This window comes from Symphodus melops, assembly GCF_947650265.1.
Source record: "Symphodus melops genome assembly, chromosome: 5".
NCBI lineage: Eukaryota > Metazoa > Chordata > Actinopteri > Labriformes > Labridae > Symphodus > Symphodus melops.
The window spans coordinates 5,470,110-5,495,770 of NC_136695.1; the positions used below are offsets into that span (position 1 = coordinate 5,470,110).

Here is a 25,661-nt window from a genome sequence, read left to right on the forward strand (position 1 = left end):
AAGTTGGCTTTGATCATCCAATGTTTGGGATGTAATGTAGTTTATATCCAATTAAAGGTTTGAATTTGAAGGTATTTTTATGAAGCGTTCACTCTGCCAGTTGATCCACGGACTCCATGGTTGTTGCAAGTCCTCTCTTTTTTGTCTTCTGTTGTTACAGTCGAGCTGTTTGGACCTCAGACGGTCCAACAGATGAAACTAAGAAATAGAACAACCTCAAAAAAAAAAAAAAAAAAAAACATTTTCAGGCACACGTTCACAACCCACTGAAAACAGCTCCACGAGCCCCTTTTGGGGTATCCAGCCAGCTTTTGAGAAGCACCGACCTGACGAATACCTGGATGAACTTCATGTCCAACAGACGGCTCAGAAGCAATATCAAGCTTTGACCATGTCTCTATGGCAGAGAGCAGATACCATGTAGCCCGAACATTCATTCACATCACACAAAGACTATTTCACTGTGTGTTCATTACCAGGAATGAATGGTCACTCTGTAGCCAATAGGAAGCAAGCATTCATCCTGGTCATGGTCTAGTCCAGGTTGGTTTCCTTGATGGATGAAAATATTAAAAAAAAGTCTCGATGTCGTAACATGTCAAATGAATGAATCCATTCCTGTGCAGAATCAGACGGCTGAATGGATTCTGGCAAAAATCATTTCAATTTTTTTTTTTCAATTTCAAGTCATTTATTTCAAACCCTAAAACAGACAGACACAACAACAACAACAACAAGGTTTGAAAAGGGGATGGTATAGATTTCCAACCCCAGTCAACACAAATACAACGTGAAAACAACAAGAAACACAAAAATCACTCTCTGCAAAAATCATGATCAGCATTATTTATTATTCACAATAAGATGTTGATTATTTAACATGAATATATCTGCATCAGCTGCATTTATCCAACATCCACACTCCTGACACTGTGGGGAATAAAGGGAATACAAATGGAAGTAAATAAAGGTGATATGATGAGTGATGTTACTGATGGAGTGGTAGTGTGCTCTTGAGGTCAGACCTCAAAACGTTAACCACACGTGACAAAATGATTACACCCCAGCATGCAGCGCAGCCATCGTTCGATCTCCATTGTCTTGTTTTAATGATCGCCCGGAGCCAAACTTATTGTCCAAATTGCCTCTGGATAACTTCCTCAGCCCCATCGTTCTCTGCGTCATCATCCACACCGTCACACACCGTCACACACCGTTACTACACCGGTCTGCACTCTGTCAACGTGAGCCGCTGAAGGCTAGCAAGAAGCCAAACAACACGACTTGAAACCATAGACTGTAAATATCATTGGACGAAACCTGAGTGATGTCATCAGTTTCTGCAGCGTGTCATCCTGTCTCAGCCTAACGACAGGCTGGGATCTGGAGCGGAGGCAGGTTTTAATCCACTTGACGAACCGTCACTTTGCAGCGACCTGTCAATCACGTGAGCTACACGCACAACTACGGATAACACGCATCGTTTTCAAAATCAAAACTGAGCCTTCTAGAAAAGAATCTGCCGGCCGTGCAGTGTGGGCCAGTGAGGAATGATTTCCTGTGCCAGGCTGTAGACATGTTAATGTTGTCGTCTGTAGTGAGTGTATGACTTCCTGTGTTTCTGGAGTCAGCCTCAAGCGGACACTCAACAAACTGCAGGATTTAGCACTTATCCACTGGCTTCGTTTTTCAGCACCAGAGGTTGCTGCTTGTTTGACACCCCTGAAACCACAAATAGCTTTTTTTTCAGTCTGGTTTTTAATTGGAGCTGGCGAGATGATTGTTGGAATTATAGAGCCTCACTTGTGGTCTATCTGTAGATGATTTCTATGCTAGTCTCCCATGTTGTGTCTCCAGCTTCAGCTACATAATGAATGAATTTTTATGTGGAACCGTTGACGGTGTGGAAGAAGTGAATGTTCCGCTGTTAATGATCAGATGTGTCTATTAGCAGAGATAAGGAAAAAAGATAAACAGGACATGTTTGACAAATAAGAAACAAGAAGCTTTCATTTAAAAAAAATCACTATTCTCTTCAGCTGTGGTGAAATGAATTCCTAACATTCATTTTCAGCTTCCTACTGATGGCTTTATTTGCGTCTGGCTTCAGAATAATTATAAAGGTCTTATGTAGGACTGTGTTCATAAATGTGTTCCGCACTTCTCTGCTGGATTTGGTGTGAATCATTCTTTACTTCTCGGGTTGGGTTAAAGGGGGCTCAAAGGAAGAGTCTGCAAACGCTAGCGGGACAGCACATGCTGCACTGATATCACTAAGTGTCACTTGCTAGATGCTGTATCATTAAGACACCAGGCCAACAGTTTGAAGCAGGGAGTGTGGTTACATGCGGGTGGACAGGCAGTACTTAGGAACATTTGTGTTCATGCATGCACACCGATGAATGTCCAGAGGAGGACAGGAGTGGAGTGCATGCTTAGGAAAGATGGAACGATGTCTTTGTCTACCTAAAAAAAAAAAATACTGAGAGTTTGTGGTGAACATGAGTGCAGGACTGATCCATCTGATTTGGGTGAACCTCAGCAGCTCAGGGTAGTCATGAAACATATTTAGCCCAAACTCCTCCCTAATAAGATTTGACTTTCATCCTGATCGAATGCCTTGCTTATCGTGTTGTGTCAGTGTTAACACTTTTGGTCATTTAGGAACACAATATTTCACATTCTGGATCAACGTATTGGCATAAATGATACTGTATGTAAAACACACTGCAAATACTGACGTGCCTAAAAGCCAACCTGAGATAGTGAATAAGATAAACATGTGAATGGTTCAACATCCTATTGTTAGCACTGAGTGCATGCTGCTGTACTGGGGTTATGAAGTGCTGCTGTGCACACAGAGCTGGTAGCTGAAGTCTTGCTCAGCCACAGGTACACCTGTGACATGTTATTATGAGCTGATAATTGTCAGGGAATGCATAGTGTTTGCCTCCCGTGGATACATACACATTTTTTTGGATTGCGTTGAACAGTGTGGTGTTGTTGGTTTGCGTCCCCCCCTGCAGGCGGCCTCCACCTGTGCAGCAGACAGCATCTTCACAGCTCTGCTGCAGCCTGCAGGTTTAGCACAGCGACAAAGCTCAAATGTGGCAGAATTAAAGGACAGGCAACTCCTCTGCTTCCTCATGCTGCCATCTCTTTCCACACTTTATTATGTGTGACAGCCATGGCTGCCATGCTAATTATTCCCAATGCAACACATAGCTTCTAAATGGCCCAGCCGCTCTGTCTGCAGCTAGCCTGCTACAGCCCCGGCATGATAAACACCCAAGCCTCCTTCTCCCCCCCAACACTCCCTCTCTTCCTCCTCTCATCCCTCCTCCCATAGTCATTTCATCACACCATTTTTCATGCTCTGATGCTGCATTATATTTTAGCTCTCCCTCTCCTTCTCCCCCCCCCCCTCCACTTCCCACATCATTTACTCCCTTGCTGCCACCTCTTGTGTCCATTTTGCTCAGTCCAACACCGCTGCAGGCTTTTGGAAGGAAACACAGAGAAAACAATGTGCAGCAGTTAAAGACAAAAGCCCCAAAACATGAGCCCAGTTTACTGCCACTGCTCGGCCTGTGTGTGTGTGTGTTGGGGGGGGGGGGGGGGGGGGGGGGGGGCTTCTTTTGTCCAATGAGCTCAAAACATTTAAAACAAGACTGAAGTCAGAATCATCTGCACATTTAGACTATTAGTAAAGAGACATACACAGTATAAATGTATAGTCTTTATAAGCTAACCTTCCTCTTTGTTTGGGGGGGGGGGGGGTGTCTTGTTTTTGCCTTCATTGGAGGGATAGGGGAGTGGATCGTGTCTCACAGAGAGAGTGGGGAATGACAGGTCGGATTCAAACCCCGACCGTCCACTTTGAGGACTGTAACCTCTGTACATGGGGAACACAAATCAGCAGCCCCACATCATGACTATTACAAATGTTTTTTCATAAAAAAAGCTCACTGACAGGCCTGCACGACATCCATCAGAAAGAGGTGACATTGCAATATCTTTTTTTTCTGGTCTATATTTTGCGATATGAAAAACAGAGACACAGATTATTTACATTTTATACCTTTATAATAATTTACACTTTATTAATCCCACGAGGGGAAATTCAGTTTTTTACACTCTGTCTAACACACACATAGGCCGAGATACACACTCATGCACAAACAGGGTTCTAGTGACATGCATTAATGGAGAGGTCTCAGAGTGAGGGGGCTGCCCACAGCGAGCGCTCCAGAGCAGTTTTTGGGGTTCGGTGCCTTGCTCAGGGGCACCTCGGCAGTGCTCAGGAAATGGACTGGCACCTCTCCAGTTACCAGACCAGTTTCCGGACTTGGTCCGTGCCGGGACTTGAACCGGCGACCCTCCGGTTCCCAACCCAAGTCCCTACAGACTGAGCTACTGCCGCCCCATTTATAATATGAGAAGAAGGTTCAATGTGTTTGTTTAATATTCTGATAACACAAATTACTTTAAGTTTCAATCCCAACATCAGAATGTGTTCATCAGGATTTTAAAGATGCGTCCATGCGTTCAGGTGTTTATTGGCACCATGTTGAAATGGTAGTAATACTTTCATTAGTATGAACAGCAGAGACAGATTGAACCATTAATTACACAATACCAATGCTAACTGGTTAGCTTTTACTTTGTGTCCATGTATCACACTGTTGGTGTTTGCTCATCAGCTCTTCTAAGCTGCTTGTTTACCCAGAGTGGAAACTTTCGGTCTGGAAAAATGAAGCCCATGTGAAAGTGCAAAAAAAAACAAACTTGTTCTTTGAGGGTCTGTTTCAGGCTGACTCCAGGAACACCGGAAGTCACAGACACACCACAAGCAAAAATACTCACTTATTTTTACTGCCTGCTTATTTTCACCTCTCGTCACACACTGCTTTATATATATATATATATATATATATATATATATATATATACACACACACACATATACATACACATGTAACACAATGTTCTTTGGGAGATCCAAAGGAAGGTCACGTTTTGCCTTGAAGTCCTGGGTCTACCTGACCTCTGAATATTTGACGCAAATAAATGCAAATGCAGCTAACCATTGTTTTAAGCATCGATGAATTCCTTGGACTCAAAATGGTGCCATTCTTTAGAGTCCAAGCTCAGGAGTTTGCTTGTTTAACGTGGATATGTAATGTCAAAAATCAAGAAGACTCATTTTCGACTAAGTGTAACCAGTCGATATTAGGTATTGAATCTAATCAATCACCAGTGTGGTTGTTAAATGACAAATGAACTTGTTGACCATTGTTCTTACTTTCTGTACTTCAAGTCACACTCTCTAACTGATAACACAACATCTCGTTTTACGATTCACTTTGGTTGACTGTTAATATTCGCAGCAGTGTCCTCAGATAGATTTCTGGAGGAAATGACTTCCAGTGGACCTCCTAAGTAGCGATAGCTGGACCGTGTCTGTCTCTGCTCATGTGGAATAATGCAGTCTGGTCACTTTATTTTGGATTGGAGCGCTCTCCTATTGGACGCAGCGTGAGGCGTCCAGCCGAGTGGCGTCATTGGTTGAGGAGGAAGTAAAAGTTTGCCCGTCTCAGCAGACACCTTTCCATTCCACCGCACTCGTAATCCTCTTTCTCCCTCCTTCTGCTTTTTCAAGACGGAACTCACTGCAGTGCAGATTAATCAGAGGGATTTAATTAACTCGGCCCCTCCGCACGCATCAAACCTGGACACAAGACAGGCTATAAACTCAGCCAATTATCTGCAGCTCCAGGGTGGGGGGGTTAGAATCACTCTTACCAGAGTGCCCTCTTGTCCACCCTCCGACTACAGCCAAGCTTATTCTATTTACATGTCCCTTTGCTTTACTTGGCCCTAAGACCTTACATCAGCATAAGGACAAACAGGGCTCTGATGATTAGTGTGCAAAAAGCTTCTTTCTTGAACCAGCTCCAGCAGATGATCTTTAAATCCCCCTCTCCTAAAAAAGTCAAAAATTAAAACGCCCAAACCCCAGATTTGATTGAGCTTGTTCGGCATGGCGCGTCATATTCTACGTTTGTTATTAATAACAGTGACATCACTGACATGGATCAGCATATTAGAGCTCCTTTAAACGTACACGTGCAGTGTCAATTGTTTTAACGGGAGATGAAATACTGGCCACTATAAAACAAATCCCATAATAGTTAACAGTAAAGAAACCTCTACTAATGAGGATAACAGTGCTGACTTGTTCGCCCCGCCACCCGATGGAAACAAACTCTGAGCTGATCGCAGGCTAAAACCGACGACCTGTTTACCGACGATGCGTCCGAGGATCATTTTCATGAGGGTTTTTTTTATCACAGCACCATGTACAGCCACAAAGCGGCAGCTTTCAGTAGCAGCTCACGCATCACATGCAGCGCTCTTTCATGTAACATCTGGTGTTTCCACGGCAACGATAAACACTCTGTCTGCCACGGCGCTCGCCACGGCAAGACACGACCTCGTACAACTATAGATGTGCAGATTCCTCTGGCTTCGTTAAATATCTGAGATAACGTTAATAATGCATTTTGGAGGTTCATTATTAATTAGTTAGCGTTGGAAAGTTATTTCAATGTTTTCAAATAAAATAGGTTTCATAGAATAAAATGATACCCATCATGAATTGATTAGATAGATAGATAAATAGATCGATAGATACTTTATTGATCCCGAGGGAAATTCAATTAAACTATTTTTATAAGAACATAATCCGGACCAGCTCGGACTCAAAAATATGCATGTCACGTCACTGACCCTCGTACACAACTTATAATGTATTCTGAAACATAATGCTCCAGTTCATTTATAATGAATTCAGATAGTTAATACCTTTAAAACTAATAATAAAATTAATAAAAGTCTGTTTCTAGTTCTGTATGGTTCACTGCTGAAACGAGAGGCTGTGATGTTGGCTGATTGGACAGTTTGTAGCTTTGCTGAAAAGGTAAAAAAAGGAGACACACAGTCGACTTGTGTGGCTTTGTTTTCTTTTTTGAACAGCCTCGTCAGATTGAAGCGCTCGGTCAGTGCTTCTTGGTTAGCCGCTCCACAACCTTTCCCCAGGAAGAAAAATGTTTCAGGGACCAAGCTCTGGACTTACTGATAGACTTATGTCTAAGTTGCCAACGTGCTCCATTTCTGATATGATTCATCTCTAAAGGTTGTTTTTTCTCTCTTCCCTGTGAAGGAAACAAAAACCCTTTGACAGGAAGAAGAAATTCAAAGTCCTTTCCAATCATTGTGTCTATATTTAGAGATCAATATTGGCAAACTGAAACATCACAGGCTGTAAAAGGGTAAGCAAACAGCCTTATTCAAACACCAATCCACCCGGCTGCTGCTGCTGCCGCCTTGTTGCAATGTCGCCATGGCAACCAAGACAATGTCTGCTGTAGCGTGGGGAGTGATGTCGAGTTGTCAGGATTTTTCAATTTATTTACAGTCATATCTGTATCGTGTGTGTTTCTACTATTCAAAGACATCAGTCGGCAGGTGTGTGTGTGTGTATAACTGTGCGTGTGTGTGTGTGTTTCTGCTGATTTGCAGTATCGTGGTTTATTCATGATTCACCTTGAAGTCACCTTGGTTTGCAGCTGAGGCACTAAAAGCTGACAGCCTGCTGACTTCTCTCCAACTGTAGATACCAGATACCTGCATGTACATTGTGTGTGTGTGTGTGTGTGTGTGTGTGTGTGTGTGTGTGTGTGTGTGTGTGTGTGTGTGTGTGTGTGTGTGTGTGTGTGTGTGTGTGTGTGTGTGTGTGTGTGTGTGTGTGTGTGTGTGTCTTCACACTGGATTCCTCACAATTATGTCAGGGTAGAAAAGCCTCTCAGTGAAAGCTGTACCAGTGAAATTCTTTTAGTCGAGTTCACGGCATCTCTGAGGCTGTAGTGCTGGCTGTGTGCGTGTGTGTGTGTGTGCGCATGTGTGTGTGTGTGAACTCCACTTAGCACCATAATCACCCTTCTGTACTGTCAGCAGACCAGCAGAGTCCCTCTGTAGGCCGTGCTTCATACCGATGTCTGGTTGAAACACTTTCACCCAAGTGGGTGAGTCAAAGGTTGTATTTAATCAATTACCATGACAACCACGTTGGGATTCAAGCATACAGCCAATCCAGCATAACTGAAAGTGGAGGATTTTTAAAGCACTGAGGTGGATCATAGCAGGTCAGACTCTTAACCCTCCTGAAACAGAACCCTGCTTTGTGCCTCTGTTTGCCACACTCCACATGTTTACACCTTGATGCGACTGATTACTGGGATTTTTGGAGCATATTGATATTGGGGAGGAAAAAAAAAACCCATGCTGATATATTGGCTGCTTTCTTTCTTAATGTATGTTCAATCTTGAACACTCTTATAGTGTCGATCCCTCAAACACAGACGCACAGAATGATGTAAACGAGATGGTCACTCAGGGTGACTGTGCGTGTACGTGCACCGCTGGACACGGAGTGATACTGTCTCTTGTTCCTGGTGAAAGAAAACTGCCCGTTTAATTCAACTCTACCTACATGAAATACTTTTCTACTGGTGAATAAATCTAGTACTATCTGTGTTTTCAACGCTGATCACGATCAGGATCCCCACAGGGGGCCTAGTCTGATCTGATTGGTTGGCCATTTCGTTTGTTGTAATTGGTCAGTAGCTCAGCATGGACGTCACATGGACGTCACATGGAGCTTGGTGTTGCGACAACGAGCCAATGGGTTTGGATCAGTGATATCACACTGGCAAATTTCATTGGGGGGGGGCATTACATGCAGCTACTGTTACTGCTAACATGAGGACGTAGGAGAAGACATGTTTCCTCGGACTTTAAATTTGTGCACACAGATGTGTCGAATCAAAGCCTAACATGGGACCTTGGACATGATGCAGTCGTTAAAGGGGATCGTAGTGGTGGCGTGCAGACACTCTATGCACCATGCATCAGTAATACAACCGTCACTCCCCCCTTTCCCATTGGCTCGAGGTGAATTCTCTGACTTGCTAAGTGTTCATACAGTTTTCTGCAATTGTGAAAGCCCCTGCTGCATGACAAGTTATGTTGTATTCAGCACTGTCCTGTACATGTATGTGCATTCTCTCTGCTGCTTGGTAGCTCCTTCAAGCATCATCGTTGTTATCCTGCTAGTTGAGCTCTCAGCCTAAAGTTAATGACCGTTCGCTGGTCACTTGATGGTCTCACGTCGAAGCAGCTCTCCACACGGTTTGTTAGGTGCACAGTGCCCCGAGATTCATGATTGATACCTGATTAGAGAGGAAAGCTGTACAAAAGGTGACGGCCTGCTCAACCTTACAATTCACACTAGATGTGGCTGAATCTTCAGATCCATAAAGTTGCGTGCAGTGCGGTGGGTGATGGTGACGGCTGCACATGTGATGACGTCACAGCTCGTCTCAGCGCTTTATTCTCAGTAGCTGACATGTTCCAGTATTTGTTCACTATCAATATGTTTTTGTGTTTCTTTGGAAAATAAGGACGGAAATCTGTCAGGTTTGTTGCTGCTCATCGGCCACATTTTCTTTTGAGTGAATCAGTATTTACAGTTGGAGATGGGATTTAATTTTCCGCTTCTTTAAAGCTTTCGTGGCAGCGTCTGCACACCGTGGCCTCTTCAAAAAAGCATGACAGAGACTGAAGTGATGGTAAGGAAAAATGCAGTCCGCTGCATTTGAACCACGAGTGACCCAGTTAGGAGGTGAGCTCTCAACAAATGGAGCCAGCAGGGGATTTTTTTTTTTTTCTTCTGCTTTTGCATTCATGTGCTGACAGCTCCTGTCAAAGTCTGCACACACACCACAAATCCGGAAGTTTCTCTCCTGACTTTGTTTTCAGCGACGGTTCTGAGCTTTCGCCACTTCATTTCTATTCATCACACTGTCGGCGCGGACTCTGACACGCGTGAGTGTGATAAGTTGACATTTTGAGCGCAGGTAAACAAGAAGCTCTGCTGAATCATGATCGCGTCAGAAGGTCTGTAAACGTGAACGCGACACTGTCTCACTGTGCGTCTCCTCTTTCCTTTTGTCTTTCAGAACATGGATAAGACACAGCTGCCGTCTGTGACGCTCATCGTGGGCTGTGGGGTTTCTTCACTGACATTGTTGCTACTCATCATCATCTACGTGTCCGTGTGGAGGTGAGAGGAAGCTGTGGACACAACGCAACTCTAGCATTTCAACATTTGACCAATAGAAACCTGGTTCTGCATGAACCGTCTGACAGTGCAGAGAAATCTCTTCTCAGTGGGGTTACTTGACGTTCAGCAGACGAAGAAAAGATTGATGGTTACTTCAACTGCACGGTGATAATTCTTCTTTTTCTTTTTTTGAAAATCTCTTCTCTGCAGGTACATTCGGTCTGAGCGCTCGGTCATCCTCATTAATTTCTGCCTCTCCATCATCTCGTCCAACGCCCTCATTCTGATAGGACAAACTCAGACACGGAATAAGGTTAGGATCAGTGTTAGCATTTAGCATTGTAGCATTCACTCACTTAATGTTGACAATGACTTACTTCTCCTCCCCTGTGTTTCAGGTCTTATGCACTCTGATCGCAGCCTTTCTTCATTTCTTCTTCCTGTCGTCGTTCTGTTGGGTTCTGACGGAGGCGTGGCAGTCGTACATGGCGGTGACGGGCCGCCTCAGAAATCGAATCATACGAAAGCGTTTCCTGTGTCTTGGCTGGGGTAGGCCCGTCTTCCTGCTGTAAATCATTCGCTGAGACTCTGTCTGAATTCTGTGTTTTGACCATTCCATTTTTTTCAATCTCTGAACCAGGTCTCCCTGCACTGGTAGTGGCGATCTCAGTGGGATTCACCAAAGCAAAGGGATATGGAACGCCAAGCTAGTAAGCAAGCTTTCTTCTTTATAGACTGGCACAGGAATGAGTGCTAAAACCTGGACGTGAGTTAGCATTTCAGGGTTCTAAACTCTGAAAGGGATTTTAAAGGTTAGACGTCTGACAGAAGGTCTGACAGAAGGTCTGTGGCTAACAGGCTAAAGAGATGCTGACATTCTGTTTGACGAGATAAACTATGCTAGCTAAGGCCCTCGGTCTCACTAATCCTCCTTACAGCCTCTCCTCATTCTTTTTTTTTTTTAGTTCACTTTATTAATGTGTATTTTTATGTCGTGTACAGTGTCCTTGAGTGACCTGAAAGGCGCTTCAAATTAAATGTATTGTTATTATTATTATTATTATTATTATTATTATCATGTTTTTCAGTGCTCTTGCAAATATTTCTTTGATAAACAACTTATTAAGCTACAGTCTCGCTAGCTTGTCAAATTAGATCGATTGAAGCATAACGGACATGATGTCATCATAAACCGACCACAGTGTAGCTTGCCAGAGCATAACGTTAGCTTTTTACTTCTCTCGGCTGCATTAACTCTTCAAACGTCATATAAATGGTTCATCTGTAAAGATTATCCAGCTGAACAAAATAGCTAAGCATCAGAGAGGTGTGTTTGACACAGAGCTTATTTTCTGCAATGATCCAAAATTCACTGCAAAAATCCCACAGGAGAATTCTCGTTTGAACCCGTGGTGAAGCTACTTCTGGGGTTGGTCTTCAAAGATATGTCTTCACTCTTCCAGTCTATACTGTATGTCTGTACGGGCTGTGGAATGTTGGCTCAAGCGCCTCCTTCCTGCCTTCTTGTACCTCCTTTTCTTTCTTTTTTCAGGGGTGGTGGAGGTATTACACATTGTGGAGGTTTGAATCTGCAGTGAATTTAACCTCTGCCTTTCTCTGCCTCATCTATCTCTCACCCTGCTCATCCACGTCACACATTCGCTCTCTCTCTGCTTCTCACCTCATTCTGTCCCTTCCTCTTTACAACCCCTTCATGTCTCCCCCCTTCTCTCCTCCTTCCTCCATCATCTCAACATCCTCCATCACATCTCTCTACATCTCTCTCTCTCTCTGTCTCTCTATCTCTCTCTCTCTGTCTCTCTGTTTCTCTCTCTCTCTCTCTCTGTCTCTCTCACTCTCTCTCTGTCTCTCTCTCGGTCTCTGTCTCTCTGTTTCTTTCTCTCTCTCTCTCTCTCTCTCTCTCTCTCTCTCTCTCTCCCGTAGCTGCTGGCTGTCTCTGGAAGGAGGTCTCCTCTATGCATTTGTTGGACCTGCTGCAGCTGTTGTCTTGGTATTTCCTCTCTTCCTCTTTCGAGTTTCTGTTTCTTTTTCGCTTCATCATCTCAACACGTCTCAAAATGTTGACCGATATATCATAATGTCAAACTTTCAAAGTAATACTAAAAAAATACCCAAAAAATCCATCGCGGGATGTTTAAAAAAAAAACTGTGCATTGTGCTTTTATTGGAAAAAAAAACAAAAAAAACGGTAACTATAAAAATCCACCATAGCAAGTCATGCTTATTTAAAAAAAAAGGATTTTGTACAACAGTAGCTGTTTTTTTTTTTTTTACAAACTTTAGCAGGAATATAAATTATATCTTTCTAGATTTATCAGTTGGTCCATTTTTTCCAGTATCACCAATAAATATTTTATCCTGTTTCTGTTTACTTTAATCCTCTTCTCTGCCCCTGCCTCTGGCCACTTCCTGATTTCCTTTCCTCACGCCTTCTTACCTAGCTTACTTCCCCCTCCTCTTCTTCCCCACCTCCATCTTTCGAGGCAACTTCCTCTTTCCCCCCTGCTTCCTCCTTTCCTCCCTCCTTTTCGTTCCTCGTGCCTGATTTCCTTCCCAACTTCCTGCTTTACTTCCCTGCTTCCTCATTTCCTTCCCTTTCCTTGCTTATCTTTGTCCCTTGTATAATATTATTTACAGCTTATTTCTCTTTATTTCTTTTCTATAATGGCCTCCAATCTGTTAAATAAACACAGGACAAAAAACACATTTAGACTATATAAAGTGTGATTTCATCAGGATTCCACAATGTTAATGCTGCTCTTTCGGAAGAACGTATCAAACATGTTTCCGTCCCTGATAGGCCTATAGATCATTAGGGCGGCCCTGATGGACAATTACATAAAAGCCAAAAAGATAAATAAATAAATTCAAATGTCAAAAATATTGCATGAAATGCAAATAGAAATGTATAAAAAGTGCTAATGAAAAAAATCATAAATATTTCACTTGTTGAAAAGAAAATCCTACTTCTGCACAACAATGCCATGTTGTTTTGTAAAAGGTCTTTGTGTTTCATGAAATATTTGAAATGCGGTTGACCTTAAGGGCCACCATAGATTCTCAAACAGAAATAGATGAATAAAACGCTACCTGCACTCCTTTGATGTTTAACCACTAAATCCACGTTTTAAATCCTGCGGCTGCACGGTGTCCTTGTTTCATTTCTCAAAATCCATTAGTGACGGTTGGAGTGAATCGCTTCCCACCTCTTCTTTCTTACCTTTCCACCTACACGTGCACAGCGCGTTTCGTGCTTCTGCCTCACTTAGGAAGAGCTACTGCTCCAGTTGGCAACGGCCCACTCAGAACAACTCCACAGCGACTTGTACTACTGATTTCTCACACACACACATGGGGAATCCTCAAAGCAGTCAAACTGTAGGAACTACTACAGGCACAGACATCCCCCTCCTCCTCTTTGATTCCACACTGCTCATATTTTATGTTGTTTTTTTTTTCTTCCTCCAGCATGCTGTCTCTTTAAAAAAAAAAAAAAAGTGTAACATATTAGCCATGCACAGTTTCATCTATTTTGAAGCGCTCATCCTTCACTGGGTGCTTGAGAGTTTGCTTTGACTAACACTTCAAATGCTACAGTCTAGTATTTTTACAGATCAGAGCTGACAGTAAGTACAGCATGTGTGTGTGTGTGTGTGAGGACATTCATGAGCATGCTGTTATGTAGAACGTCATCATCTTCATCTCCATCATGATAGAGTTGCATGCTCTGAAGTGATGAAAGTGTCTTTGCTCTGCTTTAATCCTGTGCCTCTTCTCTTTGGCAGGTTAACATGGTTATTGGGATTCTCGTATTTAACAAACTGGTGTCCAAAGACGGCATTACAGATATGAAACTAAAGGAGAGGGCGGGGTATGCCTTATACCACACATCCATTTTACACAGCGACCTATAACCAGCCTGCTAGCTCAGCTAGGGGGAGGGACTGGCACAGTCTTTTTTTTTTTTTTTTTTTGTCTGAACATTGGAATGGTAATTAAGGCAAGAAAAAAAGAAAAACAAAGAGATGAAAATGTTTGTTCTCATCAAGCTGAGACTGTAAAGAATGATGGTAGAATCATGGAGTTAAACAGTGCAGTGGATAAAAGGGAAAGAAGAAGAGAAATGTGGGGAAGGCTGTCTGGTTATTGGTCCTGCACAGGCTGAGCGATATGATGACTCATCCCATTGCTTCTCTTTTGAGTTTCCAATGTGTCACATTTTCCTCCAGCTGCTCTTTGTTTTTGCAGGTGTTGCTATTGATGTTAAATTTGTGTAAATCCATCCATGTCTTCTTTTTTTCTTTCTTCTCCTCCTGTTTATTTTGTTTTTTTTCGAGTAAAGGGAAGCAGGGCTTTGAAACAGCAAGTGAAGAACGTTTGATTTCTGTAGCTCTGACGACAAGTTCTGTACGTGACATTGTATCAGACGCAGAGAACAAATGCTGCTGAAACGAGTTCTTTGCTACAGTAAATGCAAAGTTGGCTAATAGAACTAGTGGCCAAAGCTGCCAAAGTGGCCAAATTACCTTACCAAACAGCAGCCGAATAGCTGCTATTTGGTAAGGTAATGAGATGATGGAGTGAGAAGAGATAGATTCAAGGGCAAAAACGATGTGCAACTTCAAGTCAAAGCTATTCTTTGGCTTTTATAAAAGGAACACTCCAACATTTTGATCGGAAATGGTTGAGTCTTACGTCCCTGATATTTTCCTTTTTTTCACCTTTGCATTACAAACTGAAAACTCCAAAGGAGTGCCAATACAGTTGAACGTGCAGCCAGCGGGTATGATAGTACGCAAAGAATAATTCTAGTGTTCAGTGTGAATAGGTCTAAAGTTTGACCACATTTTAACCTAAGCCTACGGAGACCGCAAATAATGTGTATGACACAAATGTGTAATATAAGACAGGGAGGCAAGAGTGTGGGGATGACATGCATGAAAGGGCTGAGGTCAGATTCAGACCTTCAGCGGCTGCAATGAGGACTAAAGCCTCTGTGCATGGGTTGCACACTCCAACCACTAAGATAAACCGGCACCCCAGTTGCACCTACTTTTAACTCGATGACATTTGTTGACTCGCTGGAAAGCTGCGCCAATGGATAATAATCTAAAGAGCCTTAATGCATTATATGGCAACTGAGTGAGCTCATGCATCATACTGAGATCTGGCCAATCGAGCACAAATTGAGGCCTTTCTCACATCCAAAAAATGGTATTCAAGAATTTGTAACATCATACATGATGACTATGAACAAAATGTTGTTTTAGCAAGAACCTTTGTTTGGTTGCAATCCCCAGAAATAACTCCCAACATCTGCAGCCTTTTTCCCTGATATCCCAAACGTTATCATAATTGCAATGAGAGGAACTATATCTTCATTAGAGGTCAGCTGTGGTTGAAACTGTTAGGAAGCATTCTGCCTCTGAGCTGAGGGGCAGCTGACCCCGTCCTGTCGTGGCTCCATCTGACTGAAGCATATTTTTATAAATGTTGGAGCGCTCCTTTTAATGTTTTATCTCTAAATACGTTAACTATGTGCGCTTAAAGCAGATATATATATATATATATATATATATATATATATATATATATATATATATATATATATATATATATATATATATATATTATTACCACTAATCTATTAATTATAAAGACTCTTTTCTTTTTTAGCCCAGTCAAATCTGTGTGTAGATCTGTGAATACACCATTCATTACAACATGTTTTAGCACATGCACATTAAAAGATTTCTGTGGAGGTGAATTGTCTGACAAATAGGACATGGTTAAATCACAGAGCACACTCGCACCCTGCTCCCCTTTACTCCGCAGGCTGTTCTGTCTCCATTGGCATCGTTGGTGCATTCAAATGTGATTTTCTTTCTCTCTGGAAATGTTTTCTTTCTTCAATGATCTCTTTGTTCTACTGTACCTGTTTTATTTTTTGCTGTCTGAATTGTCTTGCGTTTGCACAGAATCCCCTCTCTCTCACTCAGGGCTCTCCAATCAGGAACACATCAGTCTCAGAAGCCCCCTCCCATGTCGTCTGTGATTGGGTAATAAAAGACCTGGCCATCGAACCCTCTTCTTAACGTAGTGCTAGAAGCCCCGCCCATCACCAAACCTGCTGAACCCTCTAGCAAGCACCTCTGATTGGCTTCCTAGTACTTCCCGCATAATGATCTCCCTATTCTAATATCGACCTTTAATGTATGCTAGCTCCTGTTAGCTGATGGAACTTAACACACTCTGCTTTTAGAGAAGACTGAGACTCTCATTTTTCAATAACACTCGAGTTGCAGTGCAGCAATATTAATATTTTCTATTTATTTGACTAGTATGGGTGTGCATGTGTGTTTCTACGTATGTGTGCAAGTGTAGAATGGTGATTCCATGATCGAAGTGCGGAGTCTTTCTCCTGTAACTTTACGACAGTGAGGCCTCGGTTGAGTAGCTGCTTGAACTATTTCTGTCTGAATGCTGCTACAGACTGTTTCTGGTTTCTGTTGCAGTCTTAGCTTAAAGCTGCTTTGGGGACTTTTTAACTGGTCAAGAAACGTACTAAAGATGGTGCTGTTGCATGGAAATGTCCCACCATAGCAAACCAGAGTATCAGAAAGAACACCGGGTATTTATAGTTATTTTCCATGCCTGTTGCTGCTTCCTGTGGGTCAGGGTAAGACTGCTGACTCACAGTCTTTGTTTACATTTCAAATTGAGAAACTTCATGAGTGAGTAATTTTACTTCTGAAAACGGAAACTTCACCGAAGAGAAGTTGTTCTGCTTTGTGTGTAGAGGTCAACAAGATACACACAAAAAGAAAGTTCCCCTTGGTAGCTTTGAATATCACAAGTGGTAAAAATCACAAGTTTGTTGTTAGAATCACATGAGCCAGTGAGAGAAGCTTGAACTGAGCTAAATGTTTGTTAAGACCACACAGACCGAGACATTCAGGGATCGAGTTGAGACCAAGACCATAAATATCTTCTTAAAACAGTCAATGACGGCGCGAAAATAGCCAGTCACTGAAGGACTTGACTGGTCTTTATTCAAAATCCAGAGTTCAGTCTAAGACCCAGACAAGAAAGAGTCGACATGTTTTTGATTCTGAGTTAAGACCTTTAAAAAGTGATCTTGAGACAAAGTACTACAAAACTAAACGGAGGGTTAATTAATTGGACTCAAGAATGTTGTAAGCAACTTCTTGACTGTCATTGGGAGCATAAAATGGAAATGAAGTTAAAAATGTCAGTGACAGTGTTTCCCATAGAATGAAGGTGTATCTGTGGAGCTGTTGACGGTGGGGGATCGTCTCTTAAAATATATTCAGAAACACCTTTTTTTGCTGTGTCCAAACTCATGAAATTGTCACCTAACAGCCATTCGTTATCCTGGCCAGATGAAGCTTGAAAACTTTTTTGAGGATGGAGAATGGGTTATCAATCCCACCTTTCATAATGATTCACCATTAAAAGTGTGTTTTATAAAGGGCCTTACACATGCAGGGAGCGAGGTGTAAATTTCAACATAATCCTGCGTTGGAACAATCTCAGTTTATAGAATACCCTAAATATTAGAAGTATGTAAACTTGGTCCTAAATTAGTAACAATTGATAGCAATTTATTTTGTAAAAAGAAGATATACTTTATTAATCCAGAGAAGCGGAAATGTGATTTTTTTGTTTTTTTGGTATTGAGACGTGGTTCAAACACATTCACTGAAGCACATTTACAAACAGGATCCAACAGACATGAACTAATAGAGACATGTGAGAGGGGCTGCCCATAGTGAGCCCTCCTGGTGGGGGTTGGGTTTCAGTAGCTTGCTCAAGGGCACCTCTGCAGTGCACAGGAAGTCAACTGGCACCTCTTCAGGTACCTGACCAATTTCCAGACTTTGTCTCCAACGGGACTACAAACTGGCGACCCGCCGGTTCTGAACCCAAGTCCCTACGGACATTAGCTACTGCAGCCTGCAGCTATTGCATTCAATGTGCTTTACATTGAGGTTCCAGTATACAACAAAACACTCTAAAATTAGAAATGATGTTCAAACTAAGCTTGGGTTGTGATACCCATTAATTATTTTCTGATGACTATTCAGCCTCTGAGGGACCAAAATCAAACAGGTTAAATGATGTACGACAGGTTTATTTGAAATGTCCTCATTGTTTCAGGCTGTCAGTGAAAGAAAAGACAAAGGACTTTTCTTCTGCTTGGTGTCCAGCCTCCCACCCACTCGCCTCTGCTGTGTGTGCTTCTCAAGGTTCAAATTGCAAAACATGTTTAATGAAGCTAATGAATGTGTGTAGCATCTAATTAAGAGCACAGCAGCAGTCAGGTCTGCTCACACACCTTGGAGACAGGCCTTGCTGCCGAGTCTCCTTCCTCCACAAATTAGAGGCTAATTCGCTGTGAAAATTAAAACAGACAGCAGAGGCATAACTCCAACCCACACTGGAGTTAGTTTCCTCATAACAAAGGCTTAAATAGCTGCATTTACAGGTTCGGTGAGCGTGTAAATTAAATGAAATGTTTTTAGATGAAAGGGATTCTGTAGCTTTCCAAAGTGTTCCAAGTTGATGCAAACTATCAGAACATCAAGTTGATGTTTTTCTACTCTTGATCTTAATTTTTTCTGCCTAATGCATCTCAACCCACCCACCCAGCGACCCACATTTTGCCCCTCGATCCTTCAGTCCAGGGAAACAAAGTTGTATTTTCAAAGGGCTTGATTGCTTTTTAATACCACTGCCTCAGGACCACATTTAGAGGCTGTATTGCCCTTTTTACTTGAAATTGAATTTCTTCTATTATGTGATTTTTTTTCTTTTTCTTTTTTAATCTAGACGTCCAGAGGCTACAAATATCGATTTTATCGGTTTTAATTGTTGTTTATCAGGAGGCCATATTTAGTTATACTTTATGACTGGTCAATATTTCCAGACTTGCAGTCAGCCCATCACTCACATAGACACTGCAGAAATGTGTTTACTAAGTCATAAATAGAAAAGTGGGGACTTAAGGAGACTGAGAGTACAGCGTAGAGTACATGAATCTTCTTTTTGTTTGATACTATTAGAAATCAATGCTGTTTTTATTCTTCTCTTAACTTAACAACCTGAATGACTGCACAGTAGAAAAGATATTCTGATGTGTACTATTGCATTTTTTATTATTACTGTTTTGTTTTTTTTGGAGCAGCTTCAAATTATTCTTTTGATCATCTGTAGAACGTAAAAGGCAGAATGTGTGACATTTCACACATAGATCCAGTATATCCTCTGTGAATGTCTGTCTGAGTCATGACTGTCTACAATGAGTGAGACGCTCGAGTCTGACCGGCTGTATCGTTGTCTGAGTCCTGTTGACATTATGTTTACATGGACGTGACGGCCTTGAGCATGACGCTGTTTTAGTCAATGACTAGAGAAAAGATGGTATACAAAGGTATACTCATCGCTGTTTATTTGGATGTCATGTAAGTGTCTTTAGCTCTTCGTCATTTGCTGTCTATTTTTGTGCAATATGAAGCTGTCAGCTAACCAAAGAGCGCAACATTAGCCTGCTAACACAGTGATACAAGCCACAGGCAATTGCAGCTTGAGCAATTTAGGGTTAGGGTTACAATTTTTCAGTCAATTTTGTCTGCAGCTTGTGCTTAATGGCGTTTAATTGTTGTGAGTTTTATTTCATATGTCCCTCATGCGAACAAAAGGGGAGCGGGCTTAGAGGTGTGCCGCTAAAGCCTAGCAAAGACTTGAGAATAGCGGAGGTGTCTCCAAACAAAAGTTTGTTTTGGTTTAATGCTGATGCTCAAGGGCGACATCTACTGGTTCAAAACGTTGCATTGTTCCTTTAAAGTAATACATGTTATGTTAGCTAAGCTTTCGATAAGTTTTTTTTTTAATTTTAGATCCGTTGAAACAGGATTATGCACATATCAGTGTCTCTTAAATCTGGAAGCCCTTGGTGGACATCCTTTTTATTTTACTTAGTTTCCTGTATTGTAACAACTTTTTTTTTTTATCATTTGTCTCATTCATCTCGTTATCCTGGGATACAGCGAGGCTGTTTAATCTGGTGATGAGTCAGTTTCTTAAGTTGCCGATAGATCAACCATGTGTAACAGGACATTCAGCTGTCAGATAAACAGGTAAATAAGTTGTTATCCCGGGATTGTGCGTTCATGCTGTGGCTGCTTCACGCACTCTGCCTTCTCGTCACATCCATATGAACCTGTACAAATGTATGGTGTAAATGAGAGGGTGGTTGATCCACATTCGCACATTTACAGGTGGATCCTTATTTATAAAGACAACATGGCGGGCAGCTGTGCAAACACAGTTTTTATAAATCAGAATTATTTTTTCGCGCAAGCCATCTTCGTTGTTTAAATGTTTTTTTTTTGTTTCTTTTTTTGAGCATGTGCACTTTTAATGTGGATTCTACACACCGAGAACTCAGGACCCTTTAACCATGGACTGACCCCTGTTACAGTCTTATTTTCTTAAGAAAGTAACAGAGGAAGTGACTGAAGGCTTATACTGAATTTAACAAAAATAAATCCTTTTCACACGTCTGATTCAGAAATAGTGACATATCAAAAGGCCTTGATTCTAGTGTCTTAATTATATTGGCTTTTAATGTCCAATCAAAGAGTCAGATTATTTATTTTATAAAAGCTCGTCTTTTCTAGTTATGAATCCACAAAACAACCCTTTTTTCCACTTCCAGTGGCTGAACATTGTTCTTAACATTGTTAGACAAAGAGCAGCCTCCACTTTGCAGCTCTGTGCCAAAGAGAACTGCTGTTTTGGGGAAGGAGCACAGATTTTAAATGACTTAATTGCCTTTCAATAATTTACTGCTTGTAATAAGTTAGTCCTTCATCTCGGCGGTGGCAGTGTTTTCCCCTTCTTTTCGTTAGTTGCACATACTGATGCGTTGTGTTGCTTGCGTGTGTGTTTGTGGAGTTTTGGGGTGTGTTGAAGCTCTGTCTTACTCTTAGCAGTTTGCACGGATTGAGATGATCTGGGGTGAGCCACATCCAGCACATCATTAATCAGAGCCACAGAGGTGTAAATCTAAAGAAGGGTAAGAGATACAGATGGGATGAGGAGGAAGCCAAATAAATGGTTGAGTGAGCAAAACACTGGAAATACAGAGAGGAGTTCCTTCAGGTCGTTAAACAAGTCATTCGTGAAGAGAATCACACATCCTTTGTCACATTTATTATCCACCAATGGATTTGTCTCTGTCCCTGCCTCCCCCGCCCCATGAGTCACACGCAGGTAAAACCCCAAATTACACACACACACACACACACACACCAAACTCCAAGCTGGACTGTAGCCCTGAGAGAGAGATTGTGCGAGAACACTGTGACTCACTGTTTGCGTGACTGTTTGTGAGTGCGCACACGCACCAGTGCGAGTCTGTGTGTAGGTGCATTTGTATCTGTTTGTGTATGTTACAGCGTGTTAATTTGACTTTGCAGTCAGATGACAGTGCCACTGTACAATATGACGCTCAAATGTGCCAAGTGCGGAGTTATCTCTTCGGCTGACGTTTCCACCACAGCTACCAGTAACGCCATGTTAGTCCCGCTAATTATTTTTCCTTAACTCTTCTTCCCTCTGTTCTCTCCTCTGCTGAATGCCTCCTCTCTTCTCCCTCACCTGATTGGTTCTCTGTCCTTTTATCGCTCTGTCATTTTTTTTCTTGCCCTGGCAGGGAGGAGTTCAGTCAATATGAAAGGCTCCTGAAACTTATGTGTGTTAACTGTATCCATTTAAATAATTCTGCATACATGAATGAGGAAGGGAAGAATGCGTTAGTGTGTGTGTGTGTCAGTGTGTGTGTGTACGTTACGTGTCCCTAAGAGATCACCAGAGTCACAAATGTGATCGTGTGTGTGTGTGTGTGTGTGGAGGAGGCCGTGGCTGCATGCAGAGGGTGTTAATACAGTTTAATCGTCTCAGCTTTTCACCACTCAGAACACAGGAGCAGCTGATGCACTCTTTTTACCTCTCGGTTTATATGTGTTATTTGAGACGTGATGGTTTTAGCTTGGTATTAAAAATGCCAAAATCACACAATAACGCAAACAGTAAAGCAGTGGTAGAGCACAGACTGTAATAAACCACGGACGTAGTCTCTTTCTGAGGAGGCATTTTGAAACTTGTTGATGTTCGTGACCATGTTGGAAGTGCTCACTCAATTTAAGTTACGATCCATTTGGCGGCAGGCAAAGAGCAGACAGCTTCTATGTGTCCGACTCTGTGCCAACAATGCCTGCGCCCACATATACAAATTTCAAGTTTTTTTCATTACCAACATTGGCGTTCCCTCTTGTGGTAGACCAAACCCCCCCCCCACCTATCTTAACTAGTAAAAATACTGTTTTTGAGCCTGGTGGCTTTGAAGAAAGTGATGCAAGTTGAAGTCATACTTTCTGAAATAATGTCAGAAAGCTTCAATAACAATCTCGGATGTCAGCATAGACAGCACTTTAAATGGGCTTTTTTTGATCAGGCATGTTTGTCAAAAAAATTTAAATCTGACTGATTTATCTTCGGAGCCTAATCTTAAGCGTACATTATCAGTCAGAAGGAACTCAAATTATGTGAAATCTCAGCCTCGCTCTTTGAATTTCTCTTCTTAACTATGGATTGCCAGGTTCAGAGATTTGTACTCCCTGCAAATAGAGAAGCTGTATGTCTACAGGGAATGATTTTAGTATTAAACAAAGTAATTAACAATGATTATGGAAAATAAGGTCCAGACGGATAATAATCTTAACTAGCCTTCCAGCCTTAAGGAGAATTTCAGCCATGAAGCCATTTAAAGGTGGGACTTTGACTCTGACCTGTTAGAGATGTATTTCCATAGTGTGGGCAGGAAAGAAAAAACCCTCAATAGGTTAATATCAACTCTGCAAATTTTAGATAGAATCAGTGAAATCATTGGTTCACATCAAGAAGCCCGAGCTCTTCAGTGTAACATTTTTACCCTTTTTATTACCAGAGGTGGAAATAAACTAAAAGGGCTTTTATTACTTTAATCTTTTGCAAAAATACATTTAGATGGGACAAAATGAAATGTAACATTTTCGTCATTTGTTGGATTTACGTATTGTTAATATACAATATTTATGCTGTGAATAATAGGGCTGGCCACTATTCCAACTAAAGCACATTTAAAACCACTGCATGTTGACCAAAATGCTGTACAAGGCAGGAACACCAGAGTAAATGTCAAATGCTAAAAATGAATAGGCCTACTTATGTTGATTGAGCATTAACAGAATGATAATGAAATAATTGCACAGAGTGCCTCAGTCGCCTGTTTTTAGCACTATGTAACTTTAGCAGTCTGCCCTGGTTCTCCCACGAGAAGTCCTTACGTCTGTACAACACAAGTTCAGCCTTCAGGTAAAAAACAAACAAAAAACAAGCCATGTGATGGCTGAAGCTATGAGACTTAAAAATACAATGACAGATGAAGCTAAGAAGAGAAAAAGAGAGAGTGACCTAGCAAGAAGCCAGACGAGAATAAATATTGAACAGGTTTTTTCAGCAAGTTTAATGTGGAACTGGCAACGTCACTACATGTGTTTTATATGTATTTTTACAGCAGTGTAATGACACTGAAAGAACTTTGGTGGGCGCCAAATCGCACGAAACTGAAACCCTCCATGAAGTTGCTGTAAATAATATCGCAAATATAAGGTTGATCAAAATTACATCTGTACTGGATGACATGAATAAATATGAGCTTTTTATCCATGTAGTGCAACACTAGAAGAAACGTTTAACAGGCTGAATTGTATCACATGGCCTTTTATAAATAATGGCTTGATTGGTACCTCTCCACTGCTTCATGCGCTTATACCCTAAGAAAGGTCTGAACTAGTCTTCCACCTCTGGGATAGTCTTTACCTGAACTGCTCTCAACATTAACAACAAGTGCAACCAGTCCATTTAAAAAGACAGAGAGAGTACAGCAGGAGCAGAATATTGAAAGCAGGAAAGTTGCCCTCTCTCTCGCTCTCTCTCTCTCTCTCTCTCTCTCTCGCTCTCTCCCTCTCTCTCTCTCTCTCTCTCTCTCCCTCTCTCTCTCTCTCTCTCTCTCTCCTCTGCCTCCTCTGTTTGTCTTTTCATTCTGTTTCAGCCTCATTACACTTGTTTCCCCCCACTGCTCCCCCCTCTCTCTTTCCTGTGGCGATAGACCCTAAGTTGTTTGACTGAGCCATACATACATGCATGTAATATATGTGAATTCTAAACATATATATCTACAGATTATGGATGTATGTTTTTGTGTGTGATAGTTACATAACTACTTGTTTTGATGTTATGTATTCATGCATGGACAGAGATGAAGGCAGCTAACACTAGGCTAACAGAGAACAATTAGGAGATTGGTTTTAAGGTTGTGCTAAGCATTGCTGCCTTTATGGATGAAAGAGAAACTCAGGTTATATCCTGGAACTGTTTTGTATGGAAGCCTGCCTCAAAGTAAACCAGCTAATGTGAAATTTCTTTCGAGCTTAATTATCAGAGAATCTCTTAGAATGCTTTTTTTTTTGCCATTTTGATGGGTGCCGTCACTGACTGCTGTTCCTGTCCGGTCCTGCAGGGCGTCATTGTGGAGCTCTTGTGTGGTTCTGCCCCTCCTGGCCCTCACATGGATGTCAGCCGTCCTCGCAATCACAGACCGGCGCTCTGCACTCTTCCAGATCCTCTTTGCAGTCTTTGACTCGCTGGAAGGCTTCGTCATCGTCATGGTGCACTGCATCCTGCGCAGAGAGGTACATCACACGAACCACTCGCTCCTTCTTGTGGCTTCATCTGAGGCTGGAAACGCTGTGGGGCAAATTGACGCCCTGCTTTCATAGATGTGTTTGGGAATTTATTTGAAGGCTTTCTCTAATCAAGTGCAGGAAGAATGAATTCTGTAGAATGTTTTTAACCTGCAGTTTCGTAAAGGATGTGGTGGTTCATCAGTTGCTCTGTCCAATCATTGTAACCATAGAAAACTAACATGGCAATTGCTGGACAAACGGAAAGGATCCCCAGAAGAGGAGCCCCTTAGATTTTTGTCATGCTCAATAGTGAGCCAATAATGTCCAACTGGAGGATATGGTCCAACAATGTTATCTTAATGATAATAGATAGATAGATGGATGGATGGATGGATGGATAGATACTTTATTGATCCCGAGGGAAATTTTGAAATATTGAGGAGAGCAACCCATTAGAAACTTTGCACAAAAGTCTCAACGTGCCCGTTTGTGAAAGTGGTGTGTTGACCCCGTTGCTAAGTATGACACATTTCTACAGAAGCTGTGATTGGTTGGTCTAAAATCTTGAAGAAAAAAAAGTGTTCTTTTAGTGATTTTGGGCATAGACGGACAGTGAAATGGATTAGGCTGAATCATAGGCA

At 41.8% G+C, this 25,661-nt stretch overlaps 1 protein-coding gene across 7 annotated transcripts in view; it reads left to right on the forward strand.

Annotated features, from left to right (window-relative positions):
- adgrb1a (adhesion G protein-coupled receptor B1a) overlaps window positions 1-25,661 on the forward strand; it is a 148,458-nt gene that overhangs the window by 110,186 nt on the left and 12,611 nt on the right. For 4 of the 7 annotated variants that reach the window (XM_079344147.1, XM_079344142.1, XM_079344143.1 and 1 more), the window contains 8 exons: window positions 10,083-10,186; window positions 10,397-10,499; window positions 10,585-10,735; window positions 10,827-10,896; window positions 12,131-12,197; window positions 13,993-14,078; window positions 21,712-21,810; window positions 24,855-25,026. In XM_079344147.1, the coding sequence (XP_079200273.1) occupies window positions 10,083-10,186; window positions 10,397-10,499; window positions 10,585-10,735; window positions 10,827-10,896; window positions 12,131-12,197; window positions 13,993-14,078; window positions 21,712-21,810; window positions 24,855-25,026 (852 nt within the window). Of the gene's footprint in view, window positions 1-10,082; window positions 10,187-10,396; window positions 10,500-10,584; window positions 10,736-10,826; window positions 10,897-12,130; window positions 12,198-13,992; window positions 14,079-16,185; window positions 16,267-21,711; window positions 21,811-24,854; window positions 25,027-25,661 lie in introns of all 7 variants that reach the window. The other 3 variants (XM_079344144.1, XM_079344145.1, XM_079344146.1) reach the window with 3 other exon arrangements.